Below are 12,424 nucleotides of genomic sequence, written 5' to 3'. Positions count from 1 at the left end.
ATACACAATTTACAGGTAGTCAATATTTTTTGTCCAAAATGGGAGATCATTTAGCCTACTATCTATCTAAGTCCTCACTGCCTTGTCTCCATAGAAATTTGAATACCACAGCATAGATTGGAGTCTTTAATAGCATATAGCCTATTCAAATGCACATAAACTCATTGTCTTTCATTGGTGAAGTGACAGTTAAGAACTCAACCAGAACTCCACTAAATTAGTGAGTTAGCTGTATGGATTTGATTAAACCTAGATGTCAGTCGAGGTAGTTTAGTTTTGTGTCGCCTCTACTCTGTATAAATAATTAGTAGCCTATTAATGACCGATTCATAACCTTTTATTCTGTATAGTGAATGCCCCTTGGGTGTGCATATGGCCTAATGATTCAGTGTGGTGCAAATTTATTTTGGAATCGCAAGCCATGCCCCTCACAAGGCCTGTTTGAACATTTTGTCTTTTAAAACACAAGTTAGTGCTGCAAGAGACATAATTAGGTCCAAACAATGTACTTGTACTTTTAGCCTCTCGTAGCAACCTGCCATAAAATTAGTAATGGGTCCGCAGGGACACATTAACATCAACCCTTGTGATGCTCACAATTTTATCACTTCCATTTGTATCCTGCATACTGACAGCACCTGCCTATTTGGACTAATCTGGATGTATTCTGCTGGCTTGTGCTTCATGTAAAACCGTGCAGTCTCATTTGAGCACTGAAAAGTACAGAAAACAAATGCTTAAGCTTGAAGATTTTATTATATTAAAAGAACAACCTCAGGAATGTAGACACACCTTTTGAGTATTTGAAGTCCAATATTCCTGCCCGCAGTCATCTTGGTTGGTCTTGGGATTTATCACCCCAGTCGATCTCAGTAATCTCATAACATTACCATCACAAGAATATACATTTTACTATGATGATGCAAAATTTGACATCAAGAATATATTTTATCCCACATAAAAATATAGACACTCACAGTATTACATTTCAATAAGAACATTTGTATGACACAATATCCGCCAGAGTCACATAGGCCTACATTTGTAGTCAGGATTTATTAACAAGATTTAAAATGACATAGAGATAGGTTACAATACAACCTCAACTCCTTTATTATAATTAATACTCTAATGTTATCAATAACAAAATAATACAGATAATAATACCAATGCTGTTCACATCCCATTGTAGCTGTTTGCTTACACCTCTCAAGCACAGATCAAATGGGCAGAGCTGCAAGATATTTGCTTGCTATTGTTATTGTTGCTGTAAACATCTGTGGCTTTTAGTTTACATCACTCTGCATATGTTGTATGTGGTCAGCCATAATCCTGCCAAAATAGTTTGAGCTCCATATCAAACTCAATGCAATTGATTGATTCTACACAACTTTACTGATCTCATAAGCTGAGTCTTATGTTCACAATCATAGGGGATGCTTGGTGTTATCTAAATCACACAAAATTGTAATACAATCAATACATGACTAACAACATTATTGATCGTTCTCCATCTGGGCCTGTGAGGTTCCCTGTAAGACCTAGTCATTGTTACAGTACATAGCCAATAACTCTGTGTTTTACTCCCCAAAACTGTCAATTAAAAAGATTCTCACCCTTCTTTGTATTCCGAAAAGTACTTTCTTAACCTTGATATATTTATTGTATTAAGAGTAAGGTATAAAATCAAATAATGTTACAATTAATGAATATCAACAGCTTTAGCAAAGTTAAGAAAAGGCACCTGGGTATCCCCTCAAAATACATAAGAATTGACTGAGTTTGGTTCAGACTTTCATATACTCATTTTTCAGCCTGCTTAGTCTGGTCCCGTGACTCCTGATGATAAGAGAGAGCAGCTCATGTTTGTCTTTCAGCCCAAGTGAAATGTCCAGAGTATCTTTCAACCCGTCCCTGGTATGAACGATCATGTTTAGGAAGTCGTCACCGATGCGGTGCTCTTCTTTGAGTTCGTTTTCTTGGCTCTGTTTGAATTTTACCTCAAGTTCCAACAATGATTTCTCGGAGTTAGTGAATGCCTCGTTTATCTGCGTTGTCTCTCTTCTTAAATACTTTCCATAGCTGTCCTCTCCGTCCAGGTCGTAGGAGATGCTCTTCCCAATTCCCTCCAGAACCCTGGCAGCGTCCTCGATATGACGCTTAATGATCGTGAAATCATCACGGATGACCGAATCCTGGTCTTCATCCAGACCACATTTTCTGTCGTCTGTCATTTTAAAAAGCATTTGACACTTCTCCGGGTCGTCGTTTTCCTCGTAATCACCGTCTGGTACGAAGTAATGATGGAACGTGCCATTAGACATCTCCGGAAACAAGGGTCCCGAAAATAGTGCGCTGTAAGGGCGCAGCGTAACTAACCAAACAGTTAGTATAAGGTGAAGAGAAGCCATCGTATAAACCCTCGCAACAAACCTCCAACAATTCAGAGATCTCGTTGAAAGGACTCGTTCACTGATGGGCTATCTGTCCAGTCAGAACCTATGAGAATCCATTCAATTCTATTTGTTATAGCATTCTAAAGCTATCCAAATCTGAAGACAGGTAGTCTATCCAAGTACAATTCACCAAGTTGCGAGTCCCGGCAAAACGAATAGACAATTAAACCAGTCTTCCCTTTAGTGCTGTTCGCTGTCCCTTTGATTTGCTTGTGGATTAGGAGAGCAGAGCCATATACTTGTTGGTAAAATGCCCCTCTGTATAATTCAGAAAATGTAGGTGAGATGCGTCGACAAGAGATGATTAGATGTTAAAAAAAAAAAAAGGCTTTGCCTGTGTCCTTGGTTGCTTTCAACATCTGCTGTGCTCATGCACCGCTCTACGTTTAGGCTAATGATACCCTCTCTCCGACTCTCAAATTACAGCCCGTCACTCCTTCACTCCTTCACTTAAAAGGCAGCATGCACTCTGGCAGCCGGCTATTTGAGGCAGGACCATGTTATTAAAGTAGCAGGACCTATTAGGAATGTTTAGGTGTCCTTGGACACTCTTAGAAGCTGTGCGCTGTATATATTGTACACAGGGAACTATAGTCTGGGGGTCTTGGAGACAGTTTTAAAATGTAAACAGTTTAAAAAATTGACTATAGCTAAAAACCCATTGTCCTGAATTAATAACCTTAGCCAGCTTTTGAGACTGAAAAATTACCACATCTGTCCTCTCCCCAAAAATCACAACAAATGTTCTCCTCCATATGAAGTACTACATAGTAAATTGTGTTCACTCTTTCTGAAGTTATTCATTTGAATGATTTTGATTCCTTACAGGCTTTAATACTTCACTCAGCCTGTCTGACAATTGAAAGCACAATCGTGTTGCACCTCACCACCCTCTGCTTTGTAAACGGTTGTCTGAATTTGTTACTCAGGGTCGTTTGCATAAAGCCCCCTCTACTACAAGAGCCTATAGTCGTCCATCTTGGCTACTGAAGCGTTTCTATGGGCAATTACCCAGACAGGTCTGGTGAGTGATGACGAAAGGTCGCAGCCTTTCCAGATAGTGAGAATGAACAGGAGCCTTTCTGCAGTGACATCATGATCTGCTCTTCAGTCTTTGGCATGCGTGCCTTTCACTGGGGCCCCAGAGGAAGCCTGTCAGGGTTGCATCGGAGTAGGTCAAAAGTGTGCTGAGACAGACCTGACAAAATATTCTTTTTTTTAGGGTCAGATTTGTGTCAGATCCAATTTGATTCAACCCTGGTCTGTGCAAAGACCACATGAACAAAAGTATTTTAAGATGTTCAGTCAGACTGTTTAGATTGTAGGGATTGTTGCATAACCTTATAATTTAGTGTCAGGATGAGGGTTTTGTCTCAGGGAGTGCAATGAGTTGTTGCTTCTCAGTGTGTACATATTTTTTATTTTATATATATATCATCCAAACTGCACGTATGCCTACGTACGGTAAGTTACATAACTCTTGGAAAAGATTTTACGGAGGCATAAGTGAAGACCAATAACCACCAAATTATCCAGACGTCTGAGAGGGAGAAAAAAATATACATCACGTGCAAACCACTAAATTTTGCAGTCTCAGCTCCCTGCTGCAGCCCCTCAGTATGTAGGTCTGAAAGAGGGATCATGTGAGTGAGGTTTGTTTCTGCATCAAAATTAGCGGTTTCAACACCAACACCAACACTGGATCCCTTAATTAGGGTCACTCAACCTCAACAAATTATTTTCTTGCCTTCTTTTCTGTTGACAGCATAGAGGAAAATTATGGGAAAAAATATGCCTTTTGTTGAATTATTACACATATTTTAGTACCATTTGCACACATGCAAAATTGTATTGCTGAATATGTCCACTGAGATGTTGTTACTTCAGGAAATAGATTTGTTCAACTGGTTATGTTAACTGAAGGTTTAATTTTTTGTATCTCAACCCCCTGGCAAGAGATAAGGGCATTACTTATAAATATCATGAACCCCAGATGAACCAGGATGGGACTGCCAGTTCCCCAGGAAGGCCAGATTTAATGATAGGTTGGTGCTTTCATAGTTCCTGCCAAAAGTGTGATGTACGTGGCTGGCCTGCATCCCAATCCCCCCTAACACCACAAAACAAGTCAATTATTAAAAATCACGTTAAGAGGCATCAAGCTGTTCAGCAATAAAATATGCAGATGTTGAGAAGGTTGCCATTCCACGTAAAAGAGTTGAAAGAACCCCACATCCTGGCAATTTTGCACATCTTTTAAATTACACATGATGTCACACTGGGTGTATGCACCAATGCATACCCCCATATGCATATACGTATATCCACTAAAAGAAGGCGAGGCAAAATCCTCTTGCCTAAAGTTTTTTAATATGAAGTCCCCTTAAACCCAAACACCTATGCAGACTCACACTCTATTGCCCTGTCATTACAATACCATTTGAGAGGGAAACCTAGGTGAGTTTCTGGTAGCCTTTAATAAACAAGGCGATGCTGTGCAACATGCAAGGCTGTAAATTTCATTAGTCTGACCAGATGTTCTGCCGTTCTCTCTGCAGAGCGCATAAAACATGAAGTCATAGGAGACACGTGAATGCCCGCACTGTGGAATACTGCGGAGTGAGTGAGCAGCAACCTAATAAGGTCGCCGTCCAATAGCACTCTTTCCCAGCTTTATCACAGACACAAGCCCCCTGTGCTCCGTCCAACTGTGAGCTCAGTCAGCCCTCTGTGTATCAGCTGCGTTGCCCAGATCTATAAAGCCAAGTTCACTCAACTCTTTAATGTGACACAGTTCTGGAAGCCGCAACGGGCATCGGCGCTGATCTGGGCACGTCTCAATAGCGTGAGTTGAAACAGGGTTCTGTAACGACTGCGTTTCAAAAGCCTGTTTGCGTTCACCCAGAGAGAGATGTTTAAAAGCAGAGGAGGAGCATTAGGGAGCGAAACAGATCTCCTGAACGAGGCTGTGAGGAGTACTACCTAATAGACCTGTCAGCTTTGACGCAATGGATCAGCCCAAGAGGAGCACCTCTTTGGAACAGAGTATTAACATTTGTGAGAGCAGTCAATGCTGTCGCAGGACTGGGGGAGAAGGCGTGGAGAGGCAGACTCAATGTAGAGACTAGGAGGACCAGGAGCTATTTATAAAAACTGCTTATAAGATTTTTCCAGCTGATTTGTGGTCGGAGGCTATCCCGCCATTCCCAGTATTTACTTACGCCCATTGTCATTCTTCATGTCTTTTCCATATGGAAACATACCCAAGCCAGCAGTACCCACAAAAAGACAAAGAGACTCACAGACACTGATACACTTGAGCATGATATATACACACATGCCAACGCATACTTATTAAAGGAAAAAAGATTGTGGTCTCACATATTCAAGGACATCAGTCACTGCTTTCGTCAAAGTTATCATAAATGAGCTCTTCATTAGAATAAGTCCATCTTTGGCGTGCAGAAAGGTTCCAACATAGTTTATGCACTGATAATCTTATTCTGAGAAAGTATATATCCATAAACAAAGCATGTACACCAGTATTAATAACTTAAGAGCATGAACAAAGCGGCTTGTGCAACATGAATATGAAAGAGTTGTCCCATTGGTTAAAACATACAATTTGGACATTTAAAGATTTTTTTGTGCAAGGTTGAGAAGGACAAACATCACCAACATTTTATGTGAGCATATGTTTCACCAAGAATCTTTACTGTCAGGTGATAAAGTTTGGTACTACAGGTTGTACCATCATTTCGGCTCCACGGTTGTCCTCACGGGTTGAAAGGGATCTTCGACCGATATTGCCGTGGGGCTGTTTTTCCATCCTTCATTAAAGCAGAAGGAAGCAGAGCTTTGTTTTTAGAAGATCTGAGGATTTTGAACCATTCCATTCCGCTTATGCACAGCTTTTAAAGCAGCACTGAAGCAATTATGATGCCATTACGCCAAAGGAACTCAAGGGACATGGTTACACAAATCACTATCCTAAGGCCGCCGGAAATTGAACGCACGCTTTTTTCCTCTGGAGATGAGCTGCAAAACAAATGTTCATGTTTTGCAGAAAGGGAGAGAATAGAGGAGACTGCGGGATGAGATGAGGAAGGCAGGCAGCACTATTTATTTAGTTGAACTAAATTAGATCAGCAAGCCCCCTCTCTGTACCGAACCCTCCTGAAACAGAGGTTTGCCATCATCAGAACCTAATAGACTGCATGTGTTGCTACAGAATAGCTGAACTGCCCTGCTGTTTGTCCTTTTGACGTCCATTAACTGAGTGTGACTTGTGCATTGTACAATGGAACAAGAGGTGGCGATGAAGTCATTGGCCGTACAGTGAAGTAATTTTAAAGGGGGGAAAACAGGAAAAAACACACAGTTCATCACTCATGTACAGTCTTTTGTTGCGACCGCATTACCAATTCACAATCCGTGCAAAGAGGCTGCATAAAATTCGGAAATGATATTCTCTGCTTGGAACAAAGCAAAAACTGGAAAAAGCATTAATGCCATGTGCAGATGTGACACACTGGAAAGTCCGTTATCGCGATATTGACAGGTTTTTATCAGGCCCATGTGAGGTGGCCCTCGTCTTCAGGATGGGCAGTAAAAACGGATTCAGGAGCCTAGACAGAAAGGCCCAGAACACGTAAGTAGTCTGCCGGTAGCATAAAAGTTGACAGCTGTTTCCACCATTTTGTTCCATCCACTATTGATATTTAATAAACCTTGCTGCCGAATGGGTCATTCAAGTTCATAGTACTATTGAAAAGTTCCCAATAAATGTCAGAAAGGTTTTTTTATGAGTTCTCTTAACTGCCTTTTATAACCACCAGGCATTCCATCTTGCTGCCAATCCAACAGCCAATGTGCAGAGCTGCAGCCCCCCAAATCCCCACCTTTGGATGATGAGTGGAGAGGAATCCATATCTCTTGGGTTACGTCAGTGGAAATGAGTGGAAAGTATGACTGGAGCACAGATTGTCAGCTCCCAGATTATAGCCTGTGGAGTCGCCCAGCTCTAAACACAATAAGCAAGCGAGCCAGGGAGAGTGACAGACCAACAGCAAAAGTGCCTGTAATCACACTCTCTGCACTTTGGATCACGCCAGTACGTCTTTAAATGGAAATTGGGAGAACAAACAATAAAAAAGATGGTGATAAAATCCAAGCACAGGCCAAGCGGAGTGGAAATTTTCCTCTGCGGTGAAATGCATTTGTTTGTTCCCTATTTACAACCACCGATTCCAATATTAGATACTTTTTTGTAGGCTGGTCATTACTTTACCACGAAGGAATTATTAAACAAATTTACTGAATAAGAATACAAATGTCTCCCTGTGGTTTACTGGTACGTGTCACAACTTCACATAGTTTCCATTAGCTAGAAGAGTTTACTTTGGACTTCTTGAGTATGTCAAAACATTCAGTGTTTTTTTTTTATATCAAGTTAACAGGGAAGCAAACAGAGATGAATGTGATGAATTTCAACTGAATAAATTGAGAGAAACGATTACTGTTACTCATATATCATGTCACTGGTCTCTTTGTATTGTGCAGAGGAGCCATGTAACAGTGGACGTGTTGACAGACAACACTGGAAACTGTAGTATCAACAAAAGTGGGATGTCTTCACGGTATGAAAGACCTTTTAATGGGCTTCATAGAACAATGCAGTTACATCTAGATTGGATAGACTTTTGATGGAGTTTTGACATCAACATATTTCAAATGAAAAGGCCCTGTACATTCGAATATGTATGTGTGCATTTAAATAAGGTTCAGCCTCATTTATGCTAGTTTAGGTTTGGAAACAGGATGCCAACATATGATTTGGTTCTGGTCATGTTACATTTGGAAAAACAGGAAGTTGAAGGGCTCTTTGCACAAGATAGCAAAGGGAAGATTCTTTGTCTGTGTAAACATGAAAAAAATATTATCTCACAATGCTGTATCTAAAGGGGACTGGAAAGTAACAGATTGATTTCACAACAGAAAAGACAGCATGTGAGTGTCATGTGGTTGGGATACTCTTGATTTAGTAATATGAGCCAAAATGGAGGTGTTTGTGGAAGAATATGTTGGTTATTAACTGATTTTCCAAGCGCAACTTCAAGTTCCACACCACGCACCTTTAAAACCTTTCCTATGTTTGTGTCGTATGGGTGCTGGGTTCATGTCTGGCTGTACTCCAAAGCTGTGTAAACCTGCTGTGCCGGGTGATCTTTTCCATACATGCTGAAACATTTCAGGAACAAGACTGTTCATGAACAGATATTGTTATAAATATCCTCCTACTGTATGTGTGTGTATTTGCATTTGTGTGCACGTGTTTGTGCATGTGCATGAGTGTGTCTACATGTGTCCTTTTGTGTATGTGTCAAAGCTAATGATCCATCCAAACCTTGGCACAGAGATCACATTTTCTCTCTGTCTGTGTATTTGATTTGCTTAAGTTTCAGTAAACTCTTCTGCTTCTGCGAGCTGACAGATCAGACCCATTCTCTTGATAAAGCAGCAGGTCATCCGAGGAGTAGGGAGTTGAGAGGAGTGCTTGAACAGATGACTCCTGCAAGATCAGCCAAATATTTCTGAAGGAGTCCTGAGGTTAAGCTTGATATGCTGTCTAGGTGGGTTTCATCACCTGAAATATAAATCTAAAGGCTTCAAAGGGAGGCTCAGACAACCTGGAGGATCAAGGACATGAAACAAAGAAATTCATCAGGTGGCCAGAGGGATCACTGGCTGACTTGTAGGAGCTGTTCATAAAAAAACAAAAGGGTTGAAACACTTAGTAAATCAGGCTGCATGATTTGTCATCAGAGCCTAGAAAAACTGAACCAACTATGTGGCGTTCTGTTGCCCAGTACGAAAGGATCAGAGGAGTGAATGTGACTGCAGCCTCTCTGGACTCAATCAGAGGCTACGTTGGTGAAATGAATGAGAGAAAAGGGAAGGGAAGCATGGGAGTGATGTCAGTGCTGGAACAGCTTGAAAGAGCCCACGACTGACTTGAACGAAGTGTTCGTCTTCTTTTTCTCACTACCAGAGAAAGATGTCATCCATGTGTAATTTGTCTTGGCTCCACGCCACGTCACTTTACAGTTAGCATGACCATTTTCCTCTGGAAACGTGATGTCACAAAGGCAAGAAACACTTGGTAAATCTGTGCTAAGGTATAATTTCAGGAATTCTAGAGGCAGAAGAGAAACATTCATTCTGTGGATCGTTGGGGCACCCACACTAACGTTTTTCTTGTAGAACCCTCTTGTTGAGCCTCATTGCTCTGTTTTCTTAGGAAGGGATTGGTGTTTTTTGGCACATCCTGAACGGCTCAGGTGTAATAGGCAGGAAAATGATGGAGTCGTCGGGCACACCTTTTCCTCGCATCGCCAGAGGCCTTCCCGTTTTAACCCCAGGGAGTGCACATGCTTTCCATATGCACTAAGTGTTTGAGTGTGGAGGGTGGCGCAGAAGCAGACCGAACTCCTGCCGTAATGGTTGGAGAGTTCAGGGCTGAGAATAACTGTGGTGGCATTAAGCCCCGCGCCATCTGCCAGGGCGCCGGCCGCAAGGGGCAGAGCTGTCTCTCCAGCGTCTGCAGCACCATAAATGCCCTCATTGTGTCTCAACACTACAGCCTGGTTCTGCATAGGAGTAAACTCAGACCTGCCAAGCTAATTAACATTTGCTCATTTACATGATGGGCCGCCACAGCTGTGGTAGCAATACTAATGAAAAGTTTATTCATCATAGACTTAGCAGTGTTAAAAGAGCCTGACACCACAGCGGCCCATTTCCTATTGATCAGTTAGGATTAGACGTGGGTAGACGACAGACAGTATGACCTCAAGTGTGTGTAAATAAAACATATTTCACTTTTTTGAGATGTATGGTTTGTTGGGTAAGGAAACTATTTTATTCAGTGTTGTTTCCAGGGTGCAATTTTTGGTTGTTATGAGGCGGCTATTAGAGAGCATGTTATTATGTTGTCTCTTTTTGTGATTGACAAATCTTCTTGGAAGCACTCCTACTGATATATGTAAGCATAACCTGTACCACTGTATGTGGCTTTGTATGAACAGAGCTGCTCTGAGTGGACTTTCACTCCATCCATTTCTCCAGCATGGAAACATTTGTCTCAGCATGAAAACTGTGGCGCTGGCCAGACGTGTCACGCTTGGGGTGATGAGGCATTGACGAGTCACCTGCATGTCTGCTGAGCTGAACTTCCAACGTTATGAAGACAAAACCAAAAAACAAAGAACCTGGAATCTGTTTGCCCATGACAACTGCTATTATGTTTGCCACATTTGCAGAGGAGGGATGCATTGACATGCGTGAGACATGTGGTAAACTAGCTAGAAGCATTTTAATTATTGATTATATGTTACCTAGTAAGAACCCCTGCATTTAGCTTGATGCTAACCTTATATATATTCAACACTTCAACACTGAGTATGCAACCATTGTGGCTGTCATCACCGCTCTACAAATTTCCACCCTCTACAAGCACTACGTAATCCTCTGATCTGCCTATTATGCAGTGCAGTTTTAAAGTAGGTATGTCAGAGGCTTTTTCTTTTACTTGTGGTCGCGTGTTTTTGTTGTGTGCTGTCATTAAATGAGTTCCTCAAAGAGCAACAGGCCAGGGTGGATTAGAAACAACCATTATTGGTCCAGTGGTTTCCACTGCCCAGAAAGAGCAATAGAGGGACTGAGTCACACCCTAAATCTGACTCAATATGAGTCAAAAGTCACCACATCTAATCTTAACACGAAACACAAAAAAGGCTAAAAACTCATGCACTTACGACACATGAACTATGTTATTAACACTTCATTTGTACATTTTACCCCACCCAAACATATTCTCTTTGAAGTAAAAATAACTCCGTAAAGAAATAGATCATGAATGACCACATCCGCTGGATTGAGAGAAGGTACATCTTACAAATGTTCAACCTTTGCATATGAATGAACTCTCTCCATGGAAACTGTATGAGAGAGTATGTGTGCAAATTCAGTGTGTGTGTGTGTGTCTGTGTATCTGTGTGTCTGTGTGACTGCTGGATTGCGGCAACATATCCCTGCCCTTCACTATATCCAAGTGAGATCCCCAGAGGAAGCTCAGAACTGGGGCGGGCTGTAGAAGTGCGTAGGATGGCTGTTAGCATGGCCAACTACATTTGTCCAAGTGACCCAGTTTTCATCTCCACAGGACCAGAGACTGCTCTCAGAGACATAGAATCAGATCACGAGGCTTGTGGTGTGTCAGTTTTGTTCTTGAGAATTATCTTTGTGATTAGTCTTCTTCTCCCTCAGCTTCACCCTTCCAGCGAGCTGTCTACTTTTCTGCTCTAGATTTCATCTTGGCTGTCCCCGAAGCATCAATCAGCACTTTTAAAGACTAGGAGATAAAACCATGATGTCATGTCTGAAGGATGACCCTGTGGGTGTCTCTTCTCCTCTTTTTCTTTGCCTCTCTCTCTCTCTCTCTTTCTCCCTCTCTCTGTCTCTCTCTAAATTGCTGCTGGGCTGTAGGCTGCTACCACCCCCTAAGCTCTGAGCTGTCGGCAGGCCTGTGTTGTGTCTGTCAGTCAGTCCGCCTGTGTGTTTCTCATTCAGGCACAGTCACAGTAGATGCAGATGTCCGCTCTCTTACATTTAAGAAAAAAAATGCATTCATTTCATTTAGAATACATAGAAAACCAGTTTGAGTACTATTACTGACTATTACTCAAAAGTATGGTATTTTTATGATATGGAAATAAGGGACTGATGTGAGTAACTGTGATATAGTGAATACCAATGCTGGAGCTTGGCAGTTCATTTTCCCCTCTACAGTCCCAGCCACTCTGTTGAATTCTGAAGAAACTCACAATCCATTTATTCATCAAAAGCGCAAAATGGCAAAAGATGTTCAGTGTCATTCAACAGGCACAGAAAGTTCAACTTAAGTGTGT

General features: G+C 41.6%; 1 protein-coding gene across 1 annotated transcript; it reads right to left on the bottom strand.

The window, feature by feature from the left end:
- Positions 1 to 737: 737 nt before the first annotated feature.
- On the bottom strand, positions 738 to 3,057 carry fibinb (fin bud initiation factor b). The gene has a single exon (XM_012834686.2). The coding sequence runs from the start codon at positions 2,409 to 2,411 to the stop codon at positions 1,788 to 1,790; it is 624 nt and encodes a 207-aa protein (XP_012690140.1). The 5' UTR covers positions 2,412 to 3,057; the 3' UTR covers positions 738 to 1,787.
- Between the last annotated feature and the right edge of the window lie 9,367 nt (positions 3,058 to 12,424).

This window comes from Clupea harengus, chromosome 6 (genome assembly GCF_900700415.2).
Source record: "Clupea harengus chromosome 6, Ch_v2.0.2, whole genome shotgun sequence".
Classification (NCBI taxonomy): Eukaryota; Metazoa; Chordata; class Actinopteri; order Clupeiformes; family Clupeidae; genus Clupea; species Clupea harengus.
Note: the sequence above shows the minus strand (reverse complement) of the source record. Positions and strands in the feature narration are given on the sequence as shown.

Bases quoted from the DNA above. Each gene is read 5' to 3' on its own strand.
- fibinb (XM_012834686.2), bottom strand. From the start codon at position 2,411: ATGGCTTCTCTTCACCTTATACTAACTGTTTGGTTAGTTACGCTGCGC.